This window comes from Calypte anna, chromosome 2 (assembly GCF_003957555.1).
Source record: "Calypte anna isolate BGI_N300 chromosome 2, bCalAnn1_v1.p, whole genome shotgun sequence".
NCBI lineage: Eukaryota > Metazoa > Chordata > Aves > Apodiformes > Trochilidae > Calypte > Calypte anna.
This window is the reverse complement of record NC_044245.1, coordinates 3190661-3204185: the sequence shown is the minus strand read 5'-3', so window position 1 is coordinate 3204185 and position 13525 is coordinate 3190661. Positions and strand designations below refer to the sequence as shown.

The window sequence follows — 13525 nt, the reverse complement described above, 5'->3', positions numbered from 1 at the left end:
AAGCTGGTGCTGACTTTAATACATTTTTTTTAATATATTTTCCACCTTTATTCTATGTGCCCAGATTTGGATTTGAATAGGGGTCAGAGTCTCTGCAATAGCACCAGGCAATCTTGGCCCCAAAACCTGGTGATTTGCAGGGCAAGACAAATAGAACAAAGTCCTGAGTTCCTGACACAGATTCTGATCCCCTACTTGCATCACAAACTTACCTGAGACTTTTAAATCAAAACTCAGAGTGTCATCTCCAATTTTGCATGTGTATGTCCCTTCATCTTCTTTTGTCACAGCTGAAGCCACAAGTTTATGCAGTTTTCCTTTATCTTCCATGGTGAATTTCTTACTGGCAGTGATTTCCTTGCCATCTTTGTACCACTGAACCAGGATGTTGGCCTCAGAGGTCTCAGAAACAAATTCAGCTTGTTTCCCAGTAGTGGCTGTGATAATTCCTCCAGTTTTCTCTTTGTTTATGAAGTTTGGAAGTGCTGAAAAAAAATAGAGATACACAGCTCTGGTAAAGAGTTCTGTGGACATCTTTTACATCAGCCAAAACCCCAACCTTTATAAACCATGTAGCTGAATTATCAAATGTCCAAAACCCAGAGCACATACACAGGAGGCTCAGTCAAAGTGGGAAGGAAGCTCTAGGCAATAAACTTCAGGAAAATATCCTGGAGAGTTGAGGGGGGGGAAAAAAAAGAGGAAAAAGAAAAGGAGAAGGAGAAGGAGAAGGAGAAGGAGAAGGAGAAGGAAAGGAGAAGGAGAAGGAGAAGGAGAAGGAGAAGGAGAAGGAGAAGGAGAAGGAGAAGGAGAAGGAGAAGGAGAAGGAGAAGGAGAAGGAGAAGGAGAAGGAGAAGAGGGAAAGGGAAAGGGAAAGGGAAAGGGAAAGGAAAAGGGAAAGGGAAAGGAAAAGGAAAAGGAAAAGGAAAAGGAAAAAAAGGAAAAGGGAGAGAGAAAGAGAAAAAAGAAAAAGAAGAAGAAGAAGAAAAAGAAGAAGAAGAAAAAGAAGAAGAAAAAGAAAAAGAAGAAGAAGAGAAAAAGAAAAAGAAGAAGAAAAAGAAAAAGAAAAAGAAAAAGAAATAGAAGAAAAGAAAAAGAAAAAGAAAAAGAAAAAGAAAAAGAAAAAGAAAAAGAAAAAGAAAAAGAAAAAGAAAAAGAAAAAGAAAAAGAAAAAGAAAAAGAAAAAGAAAAAGAAAAAGAAAAAGAAAAAGAAAAAGAAAAAGAAAAAGAAAAAGAAAAAGAAAAAGAAAAAGAAAAAGAAAAAGAAAAAGAAAAGAAAAAGAAAAAGAAAAGAAAAAGAAAAAGGAAGAAGAAGAAAAAGAAGAAGAAAAAGAAAAGAAAGAAAAGAAAAAGAAAAAGAAAAAGAAAAAGAAAAGAAAAAGAAAAAGAAAAAGAAAAAGAAAAAGAAAAGGAAAAGGAAAAGGAAAAGGAAAAGGAAAAGAAAAATAAAAAGGAAAAGGAAAAGGAAAAGAAAAAGAAAAAGGAAAGTATAAGGAAACTGGAGGGAAGGCAATGAAGGTTTTTCAACCATTATAAAACATTGACCAATATTGGCCAAAATACTGACTCTGAAAGAGGTTAGAGTGCAATTCAGGTAAATTAAATTATATTAAATTAAAAATCCATACAGGTGACACATAGGACTGAAATGAAATTTTTTTTCCTGCAAAGTAGTTAGAGCATAAAAGATAAACAATAAATCCAGCATCATATTAAGATGTAGCAGAATAATTAATTCACCTATTGCCTCAAAGCAAAGATTCAAAACCCCACCAATACCCTGGCTAAAAACATGAGCTTAGAACCATAATCCCACCTAATTTTAGCTGATGGAATTCACTTTCAAAGATCCTCATAACATCTTATTTTAAACCAAGACACACAATGAAGTCACTCTGGTTGGGTTGTGCAGTCAAAGCTACAGAAACCAAAGCTTTAACTGTGGATTTTTCCTTAATTTCAAGAAGATGCTTGCACAGTAAAAATTAACAACTCTTCAGAAGGCTGGGAAAGGCAATAATCAGCTCTCAGCACTGTAGCCCATGGTCTGGAGGAGCTAAGGGTGACCCTGTGAGATTTCTGCTCCCAAGGGATTGCAATCCATGCTATATCTGGGTAGAACACATGGGGCTTCTCCTATAGCTCAAACACCCTACACAAAGATGGGTTTTGCCTTTAGCTTCCTTGCTTTTAAGTACATTAGATTTCTCCAAGTCTGTAGAAGTGCCTTTAATTACAGATAAATATTTGGTAGGGAACCAATGTTCACCAGCTGGCAGCATAGCAAGGCCTGACAACCTAAAGATGAAGAGTGAATTGACCTGCAATGAAGTAAACAGGGAAGAAACAGGGACAGGAGCTTGTATTTGACCTCTCCAAGTCCCTACCAGCCCTGTTTTCAGGGTTTACTCCATCTTCTTACTCAAAGTAATACCTACTGGTAAAAAAAGTCATCCCAGACGCATTCCCAAACCAAGGAAAACCTCTTTCTTTAATTACTTTTTCTTGGGGCACTGAAGTCATATCAAAAGCAATTAAACCAGGGAAAACCCTCCTTTTTTGATGGTGTTTTCCTGGCTTTCTCCCTCTTGCAATGGATCCCAAATGTGGAACTTTCTTCCCAGCCCACTCAGACCCACGAAGCCTGCAGGGACCAAACTCTGCCGTCACCTCCGTGTCCCCATCAGCATCCCAGAAACTCATCCCACAGGTTCAAAGTTTTGGGAGGAAAAAACAGGGAGAGGGGCTCAGCCATGGACCTTCCACTCCCTTAGAAAACCCAGAGTGACAAACACAACAATGACAGCCAGGAGGAGGCTCCTCAAACGTCCTGTTCCAACGCAGGAGGTCATGAGTCAGAGGACACCCTGGCACGTGAGGTCTCATGGAAGGACAGTGACAAAAGCCAAGTGTATTTTCTAGCAGGGTTCTGTTGGGCAGGAGGCCCAGCGAGTGACACAGCTTTGGCATGGCTCAGCAGGACTTTGCCATCATTGGCACCCACGTGATGATGCCCCTGTGCCAGGCACAGCTGACCTGCACATCAGATGACCCACCAGAGAGCTGAGCCTGATCCACTGGAGCAACAGATCAAAAGGTGGTGAAAGGTAAAATTCTGGGCTGGTATTTAAGGCCCTCATCCTACAAGGATGATGTTTCAAGCTGCAAGCAGCAGATGTTTGAGTGGCCAACACAGATTTTCAAATAATGGCATAATTACTTATTTGTTAGCCCCATTATGCTGAAAAGCACATGGAAATGCCCATTAATTAATTCAAATTAATGTCTGGGTAGAGCTGCCAGGGTGAAAAATGATGCTGAGGAGGCAGCAGAGAGAGAGAGAGAATATAAAAAATTAAGAACAGCTGCCAATCATAGACAGCAGTTCCTCTCTCCATAAATTTAGCCCCATTTTAAATGAATCTTTTTCAGCTATTTTATTGTGTTTACTCTTTGAGAATTACCAAACCAGTTGGTTGTCAAATGCAAAATACACATTAATCTGGGGCTTTGTTTCTACACAAACCAAGGAGGGCAAGAAGCCTGCAGAACATGATGGTGCAGCAGCTTGTAGGTACTTAGTGTAGAAACAGTGGGATTATTGCTGGGAAAGAAGGTGAGGGGTGAGTTATGGGACAGAACACAGGAATCTAGTGGCTTTACAAAGTGAATTTGACTGTTCAAAACATTAAAAAAAAACAACTGCATCTCTGTGTGTCTGACAGCTAGACTGCCTTGGGGACAGATTGTATCCTCTGAACTTCAGTAGACATCTTCATGACATCCATGGGACATCTGGGAACACACTGGGGTTTTCCAGATAAAACTGGGGTTTAGAAAACTGGGTTTGTCCAGCCTGGTTGTTCCCAGGATGAGGTTGCTCCAAGCCCCATCCAACCTGGCTTTCTAGGGATGGGGCAACCACAGCTTCTCTGGGCAACCTGGGCCAGTGTTACACTGTCCTCACAGGAAAAAGGGTTTCTTCCTAATGTCTAAGCTAAATCTCCCCTCTTCCAGTTTGAAACTGTTCCCCCTCACCCTATCACTCCATGACCCCTCCAGATTTCCTGTAGGTCCCCTTTATTGACAGAAAAAGAAGAAAAAAAAAAAAATCCCACAATGCTGAGATTATCTTGGTCCATCAGAACTTTCATCAGAGCTGAACAAGCTGCTCAATAACTTGTTCAACATCACAGCCTCATGTCCTATCCCTTTTAATTGAATTTTTTCACTGCAAGAGCACCTTTTCACCACCAACCATTCCTCCTCAGGAAATAACACAAAGATCCTGGGGAATATCAAGACAGCAATTTGAGTGGAAACACAGCTCCTGCCACTAAGACCATGTTAGGTCTTGTGTTCACTCCTATGTTTTCTTACTCTGGGACCACAGACCCTGCCAAGGATAGATGATGATGGGGAGAGCACTGCCTCTGGAGCACTCCCCTTATGTCTCTTGGTGACTCTCTTGGCTTGAAAGCAGCCTGGACAGTCCCATACCTTTCACTGAAAGCTGGTAGAGCATTTTATCCCCTTCACAGATGCACTCATAAACCCCAGCATCTTCTTCTGAAGTGTTGCGGATTTTCAGGATGTGGCTCTTCCCCAAGGTTTGAAGTTCATGTTTTTCACTGGCCTTGAGTTCTTTCCCATCTTTCATCCACTTCACAGTAACTCCTGTGTCTGAAAGCTCAGCCTGAAGTTTGGTTTCCTCCCGCAGCCGAGCAGAAACTTTTTCTATGTCTCTGCTCTTGTTGGTGAATCTCACTGCAGCACCTGCCAGGAGCAAAGGCTTTGTTATTTCAAGTCATGCTGGGTTAAAAAGTCCCTGAAACAAGTCTGGTACAGGTTGTGAGATGTTGGGAAAATCCTCATTCCACAGAGGAAAGCTGGAGAACCCAACTCTCAATGCTAAACCAAGTCACGAGACACTGACTTGCACATAGCACACATCTGTGATAGACTAAAAAACTCCTCCAAGGAAAAATAACACATCAGTAATTAATTCTCTGAAAGACAGGCAGAAATACCAGCAGAACCAGGAGGTGAAATTACTGGTTTAAAGTGGTAGATCTGGTGATGGAATCCATGGAGTGATGGTGGTAAGCTGTGGAAATTGATGAGATGGGTCAGGTACCAACCAGCTGGCTGGACTGACTTGCTCTGAACTCTGTGCTAGCATTACCAGGACCTACTTTAGTATCCATGATGCCATTTCAGGTACTTCCTTCAGCCCAGACCTCAGGTAAAGCCTCCAGCCCCAGTTCTAATCATCAGATCACAACAACTGCCCTTTGGATGGAAGGAGAGAGGACAATGATCAGAGTAAATACCTTTCACTCTCATCTTGGTGCTGGTTTCAACATCACTGGCAACAAATTTCACCTCTGCTCCATCAAGGCTTTTGGAGACGTTCTTTATGATGAGGGTGTGAGTAGTTTGAGTTCTCTTCATGGTGTAAGTCTCACTTTCCTCTAAGACTTTGCCATTCAGGTACCAAGTGCCAGAAGATGTCTTCGTGAGGTCAACAGTAAACAGAGCATCCCCTCCAGCTACAGCTTCAACTGTTGTCAGGGGGGTTTTCACAGCCAGGACTGGTTCTAGGGAAGAAGAATAAAATATCTCTGTGAGATCAAGGACACAAGACTGCCACGTTGGAGAACAGTTCTTCCTAAGGACAAAGCAGATGCCAGAAAACAATTTTTCACCATGAGAACAGTTGGACATGGGAGTAATCTCCCCAGAGAAGTGGTGGATTCCCCAACAGACTGGACACATACACATGATGCAGCTCAACAGGGTCTTGGACCATCTCATCTGAACCACGTTCCTACCTAGAAAGGTTGGAATAGATGACCCTTGAGGTCCTTTCCAACTTGGCATTCTATGATTCTGTGAAAGCTTTGGGGATAAACAAGAGATGAGAATAAAAACCTGCAGCCTCATACAGTTTGCAGGCACCAGTGGATGGCTGGTGGCTTGGGTGGGATTTCTGAAGGTGACCTCTAGAACCAGGGTAAGTCCTCTTTTGCAAGGAAAGAACAACTGGCACCTTTTATTATTTTTTTTCCTCTAGGCTATTAAAGGCATAACAAGCCCTCAACACCTGGGTTACCCAACAACTGTCCTTTTTATTTAATACCCAGTAGTATTTGTAGATTTGTAGACAAGCCTGCTAGTCATTTCTAGATGTTCTTGGAAAACCCAGGCATGCTCAGGCACCACGTTAAAAGGATGACACCATAATGAGTCACTCTAAGATTAACATCTATGTAGATAGTGCCCAGGGCAAGGAATCGAAAGAGGCAGCAATTTCATTGCTCAAGGTGATCCCATGGCCAAATCAGCACCTTAGAAATGAAGTAAAGATCCCATATTTCTCCCAGTAACTCCAAGATTAAAGGGACTAGAATTTGGTTCTCCTAGCAGTATGGCCCCTCATGACTATTTTCTAGATGCAAGTTTATATATAGAAAATTATTGTAATTTTCCTTATATGCCCACCTCAATTTTTGCTTCCTTACCAGGTCTAGAAGAATCACTTACAAGCTTCTGGTCCATTGCATGGAGCTCTACCCCCCACACAGACTGAGGTGAGATGCTAGAGCATGAGCATACTCTACAGACCTACCACAGCAACCCAACCCCCACAGCTTTGGTGATGGTCAGTGGATGAAATCATAGAATCATTGAATGGTTTGGGTGGAAGGGACCTTAAAGATCATCTCATTCCAACCCCACTGCCATGGGCAGGGATACCTCCCACCAGCTCAGGTTGCTCCAAGCCCCATCCAACCTGGCCTGGAACACTTCCAGGGATGGGGCAGCCACAGCTTCTCTGGGAAACCTGGGCCAGGGTCTCACCACTCTCCCAGGAAATAATTTCTTTGTAATGTGTGAATTCAGTCTCCTGTCTTTAACTCTGAAGCTGTTCCCCCTCATCCTGTCACTCCATACCCTTATAAAAAGCCTCTCCCCAGCTTTCTTACACCCCACCTTCAGGTACCTGAGGGTGCTCCAAGGTCTCCCCAGAGCTTTCCCTTCTCCACGCTGAAATAAGCCAGGAAAAGCAGTAGAGAAGGGAGAAGTTGGTTGCTGTACAGATAGAATCATAGAATAATTTGGGCTGGAAGGGACCTTTAAAGGTCACCCAGTCCAAGCCCTGCAGTATCAGGGACACCCTCACCCAGATCAGGGTGCTCAGAGCCTCCTCAAGCCTCACCTTGAACATCTCCAGGGATGAGGCCTCAACCACCTCCCTGGGCATCCTGGGCCATTGATCCACTCCCCTTTCCTAACATCCAGGAAAAATCTTCTCTAATTTCAAACCATTCCCCCCATCCCACCACTCCAGTGATGCACACAGTCCCTCTCCAGCCTTCCTGTAGCCCCTTCAGATACTGGAAGGTCACTTTTAGGTATCTCCTCTCTTCTCCATGCTTCACAACCTCAGCTCCCCCATCTTCATAGGAGAAATGTTCCTGACCATTTTCCTAGTCCTTCCCTGGACCTTCTCTGTCAGCTCCACATCCAGATCTCCTCTCCTCAAAGCCATGGGGAAGGTGTTGGAGCACCCACATGGCAGATGTCCTGGTTTGGGCCAGGATAAAGGGGATTTTCTGTCTGGTACTTTTGCTTTCAGCTCAGTCTCTTGTAAGGAGCTGCACTTGCTGAAATGAACAGCAAGGTTCTCAGTCAGTGGCTGCTCTAGGACTGATAACTCTGGGTGTTTAGAGTTCCAGCTGGGAATGGGCTGCAGAACCAGGGACACTGCTCAGCTCTGAGGAACATTTTGCCCTCCAGAAGGAATAAAGAGGTCCCACCTGAAACCCTTCTCTGAGGCGGAACAGACAAGATAGATGCCAGAATTGACCAAACAGAGTATTCCATCCCATACACCTCATACTCAGGATAAATTTGAGGCATCACCAGGGTCAAACCCCTTCCTGCTTCCCATTCTTCCCCTCTCCCTGTTTGCTTCAGCATCCTGGGAGGATTCCATCCCTTCCTCTGCCTGTGCTCCTGATCCATCCCAGCCTGAATCTGTGTGTTCCTGCCTCCAGCTCCCAACTGCTGCTGACCCCAGGATTCCAGCCTGGACTTTCCCAGGGCTGCCCTGCAGCCTCGGGGGTGATGTGAGAGTTATTGGGGGAAAAGGGGGGGAGGAACCTGGGATCAATTTTCCTGTCTATTTGTATAGATTTAGTCATTTTTCCTATTTATCTTTCCTGTTCCATTAAAGCTGTGTAGTTTAGTTCCCAGCCCATCAGTCTCTCTCCCTTATTCTCTCTCCTTTCTTTATCAGGGATGGGAATTAATAAACAGCATCTGTTATGGGTTTAATTGTCACCGATCACCCCAAACCAACCCACGTGGGGCTCACCAAGGTGCACGGCCCCAGGGAACTCCAGGTAAGGGCTCTGCCCATGGGTGTTGACCGCAGAGACTCGGAACTGGTAGTCAGCTTCCTCGGAGAGATTTGTCACCGTGAACTCCAGTCCAGGGACGTGGGACTGGTGGCACCTCACCCAGGTGAAGCCAGAGAGTTTCTTGCGTTCCAGGACGTAGCCGTCGATGGGCACGGGGCGGGTGGTCCGGGGAGGGGACCAGCCCAGAGTCACTGAGGTTTCTGTTTTATTTTTCACCACGGGGTCAGCTGGGGGTTGGGTTGGAGGTTTTTTGGGAGCTGCAGAAGTAAAGAAATGGTGAAGGGTGAGGTTAAGGGAAGTCAAAGATGAAGGAGGAGAAATACGGGATGCGGAATGGAGAAGGGAAAAGAGAGAAGGGGAAAGTAGAGAGCATAAAAGATAGAAAACATAAAAATAGAAAATATAAAAATAGAAAATATAAAAATAGAAAATATAAAAATAGAAAATATAAAAATAGAAAATATAAAAATAGAAAATATAAAATAGAAAATATAAAATATAAAAATAGAAAGCATAAAAAATAGAAAGCATAAAAAATAGAAAGCATAAAATAGAAAACATAAAATAGAAAACATAAAATAGAAAACATAAAAATAGAAAACATAAAATAGAAAACATAAAATAGAAAACATAAAAATAGAAAACATAAAAATAGAAAATATAAAAATAGAAAACATAAAAGAAAATAAAAATAGAAGACATAAAAAATAGAAAACAGAAAACAATAGAAAACATAAAATAGAAAACAAAATAGAAAACATAAAATAGAAAATAAATTAGAAAACAAAATAGAAAACAAGATAGAAAAAATATAAAATATAGAATAACTATAGAGTATAAGATATAAAATACAAGATATAAAATACAAGGTATAAAGCATAAGACATGATACATAAGATACAAGTATAAAATAAAAACATGATAAAAACATAATAAAACAAAATAAAACAAAAAGAAAACAAAAAGAAAACAAAAATAAAACAAAAATAAAACAAAAATAAAACAAAAATAAAGAAAACAAAAAGAAAACAAAAAGAAAACAAAAAGAAAACAAAACAAAAAGAAAACAAAAAAACAAAAAGAAAACAAAAACAAAAAAACTAAAACCAAAATAAAAAACCAAAACAAAACCAAACACAAACATAATAAAAACAAAATTAAAACATAAAATAAAAACATAAAAGATCACATATAAAATATAAGAAACAAAATATGAGATGAAACAAAGATAGAAATAAAAATATAAAATGAAATCAAACGTTGCAAAATTAAATTAAATAGCAAGAATTTTACACCCAAGTGGAGAAGCCACCGAGCCTCGTGAAGAAAGCTCACACCAGCCTAAAATCTACTCTTGCTTCATCAAGTTCCATAAAACACTGATGTGAGAGGAAGAAAGGAATGGATGGGAGATGCTTTTGGACAAAGCTGAACAATCCACCCACCACACCCCCACCACTCCAGCCAAAAATTCCTGATTTCTACACAAATCCCAATTGCTCTGCACAGACAAGGAGTCTGCAGTCAACAGCTCATGGGTTAAATTTTCAGTGCTAGACAGACCACGTCCTGTGGAGCCCCTGGGGAAGCTGAGTAACACCCAACTTGTTATTTTCACTCAGAAGATGGGTAAAAAGACCAAAGATTGTCCAAAAATCCTGTGCACCAAACCCCAGGTCCACTACCTTGGTGTGAACCCAAGCTAAAAATAAAAAATAAAAATCCCAACAAACCATAAAGTGAAAATATGGGATTTGTCCTTTAAAGAAATGGTGATATTTTAATATTTTGCAATTTTTGGCACATAGCAGTGATCCTCTTGAGGAAAAGCAGCCTGAGCCAGGAGTCTATGTCCTCCCTTTCTTCTCGAGAACCTGAGCTCAACCCAAACACACCAAAACATTTCAGAGCAGATCCTCAACACAGAGCTGTGAAATGTTGCACAACTGGGATGAAAATCTTCTCCCTGGAAAGGGTTCTCAGGGCCTGGAGTCCCCATCATCCCTGGAAGAGGTTTCCAAGCTCTGGAGATGTGGTGCTGAGGGACATGGGGCAGTGGTGGGTGGCCTTGGCAGTGATGCGGGAAGAGTTGGACTCCATGATCTGGGATGTCAGGGAGTGACAGGACCAGGGGAAATTTATTCAAACTAGATTTAGATTAGATATTAAGGAGAAGTTCTTCCCCATGAGGGTGGTGAGACCCTGGGACAGGAAATTTAAGGCCAGGCTGGACAGGGCTCTGAGCAACCTTTTCATGATGAAATTCAACAAGGGGAAGTGTAGAGTTTTGCATTTGGGGAAGAACAACACGATGTCCCAGTATAGGTTGGGGGCTGACCTGCTGGAGAGCAGTGTAGGTGAAAGAGACCTGGGGGTCCTGGTAGACAAGAGGATGACCATGAGCCAGCAATGTGCCCTTGTGGCCAAGAAGGCCAATGGCATCCTGGGGTGCATTAGAAAGGGTGTGGTTAGTAGGGCAAGAGAGGTTCTCCTCCCCCTCTATTCTGCATTGGTGAGGCCGCACCTGGAGTATTGTGTCCAGTTCTGGGCCCCTCAGTTCAAGAAGGACAGGGAAGTGCTTGAAAGAGTCCAGCGCAGAGCTACTAAGATGATGAAGGGAGTGGAACATCTCCCTTATGAGGAAAGGCTGAGGGAGCTGGGTCTCTTTAGTTTGGAGAAAAGGAGACTGAGGGGTGACCTCATCAATGTTTTCAAATATGTGAGGGGTGAGTGTCAGGGAAATGGAGTTAGGCTTTTCTCAGTGGTGACCAGTGATAGGACAAGGGGTAATGGGTGTAAATTGGAGCACAGGAGGTTCAAGTTGAATATTCAAAAAAATTTTTTTCCTGTAAGGGTGACAGAGCCCTGGAACAGGCTGCCCAGGGGGGTCGTGGAGTCTCCTTCACTGGAGACATTCAAAACCCGCCTGGACACGTTCCTATGCGATGTGCTCTAGGTGGCCCTGCTCTGGCAGGGGGGGTTGGACTAGATGATCTTTCGAGGTCCCTTCCAACCCCAAGGATTCTATGATTCTATGAACCTGAGCTGGTGGGAGGTGTCCTTGCCCATGGCAGGGGGGTTGGAACTGGATGAGCTTACAGGTCCCTTCCAACTCTAAAAATTCTATGATTAAAGGTCTTTTCCAACCAACACAATTCTATGATTTCAGAGATAAAAGATAAACATGAGCTAATGGTGCCAAATTTAGGGTTGTGGAGATCTGAGGTTGTTCCTCTTCTCTGCAGCCACTTTCCTCTGGCCCTCTGTCCTGCCTCTGATTTTTCTGCTGCCCCCACTCAGAAGGAAGTGTTGAAATTTCATCTCCCAAGAGTGACATTCATCACTGGGGACCTCTGGTTTTGTACTTTGTGCAGACCCTGCTTGTAAGGTTGGGGAATAAACTTCAGAAGGAAATGACAAAGAAACCTTCTCCCTGTCTGTCCTGGTTTGGGCCAGGATAAAGGTGATTTTCTGTCTGGTACTTTTGCTTTTAGCTCAGTCTCTTGTAAGGAGCTGCACTTACTGAAATGAACAGCAAGTTTCTCAGACAGTGTCTGCTCTGGGACTGATAACTCTGGGTGTTTAGAGTTACTGCTAGAGACTGGTGTGCAGAGCCAAGGACACCGCTCAGCTCTGAGGAAAACTTTTACCCTCCAGAAGGAATAAAGAGGTCCCACCTGCAGCCTCTTTTGGGGAGGAACAGACAAGAGAGATGCCAGAATTGACCAAACAGAGTATTCCATCCCATACACATCATACTCAGGATAAATTGGAGGGATCACGAGGGCCAAGCCAAGATTTCATGATTTTCCAGTTTCCAGCTGCCTGCCCTTCCTGCCTTTCCTGCTTCCCTTCCTTCACCCAGCATCCTGGGAGGATTCCATCCCTTCCTCTGCCTGTGCTCCTGATCCATCCCAGCCTGAATCTCTGTGTTCCTGCCTCCAGCTCCCAACTGCTGCTGACCCCAGGATTCCAGCCTGGACTTTCCCAGGGCTGCCCTGCAGCCTCGGGGGTGACCTGAGAGTTATTGGGGGAAAGGGGGGAGGAACCTGGGATCAATTTTCCTGTATATTTGTATAGATTTAGTCATTTTTCCTATTTCTCATTCCTGTTTCATTCAAGCTGTGTAGTTTAGTTTCCAACCCATCAGTCTCTCTCCCTTATTCTCTCTCCTTTCTTCATCAAGGAAGAGAGAGAGATTAATAGAGAGCATCTGTTACTCAGTTTAATTGCCAGGACAGTGTTAAACCCTGACACCATCAGACTTTATGATGGAGATGGAGATGGGGCTGGTTTACAGCACCTGAGGGCACAATTGTGTCCCTGCAAGTTTTTGCACAATGAATATTTATGTTCACCCTCTCATTCTTCTTGAACTCCTTTAGGGAAGACTGAAGTTCATCAGGATAATTAATTTTGTGCTGCTACAGGCACGGTCAAGAAGTGAGGAATTATCTGATATGCTCCAGTTACACATCTTCTGACCCAGCAAAGGATTCATTTCATTTAATTTTGGCTATCTCAGAGGTGTCTGGTTTAAGTCAGTCAACCAGACTCCAGCTGTAATCCCACAGGGAACACACTCAGGAGCAATTCATCCCAGCTTGAAGGTGGGTGAGACGGGGGAAATGGATTGCAGGTTGTTGGTACTCAAGAATTCATGACTACAGAGGGAGCCTGGAGTTAAAACCAGACTCTGAGACAACAGATCTCTCTCTGCCTAAGTTTACCCACCTGTAAAATGGGCATAGAGGCAATGCAAGATACTTAGCAATTAATACATAAATACTGTTTGCCTGACAGCTGCCATTAAAACAGCCAACACTGATTTTTGTCCAGCTAATTGAAGAAGATGTGGACATAATACAGAAAAATCCTTCAAGCAGCCAATCAGACATCCACAAAAGTGTAAAAATAGGAAACTTCAACCTTGATAAATGCTTCCTTCAGTACACAAATAGACACAGAAGGGTTTTGGGGGGCACAGTTACTGCTGCTCAGAGCTGGATGCCCATGAGTGCAGTATTAAGCTGAACACTAGACCCTGGGATCAGATCTCTTGACCTTACCATCAGAAACTGTAATATAATATTTTG

At 43.0% G+C, this 13525-nt stretch overlaps 1 protein-coding gene across 5 annotated transcripts in view; it reads right to left on the bottom strand.

Moving 5' to 3' along the window:
• Positions 1-13525, bottom strand: part of OBSCN (obscurin, cytoskeletal calmodulin and titin-interacting RhoGEF) — a 216830-nt gene that overhangs the window by 181032 nt on the left and 22273 nt on the right. For all 5 annotated transcript variants that reach the window (XM_030445973.1, XM_030445974.1, XM_030445975.1 and 2 more), the window contains exons 5-8: positions 8384-8686; positions 5334-5600; positions 4501-4776; positions 213-485 (exon numbers count right to left, since the gene is read on the bottom strand). In XM_030445973.1, the coding sequence (XP_030301833.1) occupies positions 213-485; positions 4501-4776; positions 5334-5600; positions 8384-8686 (1119 nt within the window). The remainder of the gene's footprint in view (positions 1-212; positions 486-4500; positions 4777-5333; positions 5601-8383; positions 8687-13525) is intronic.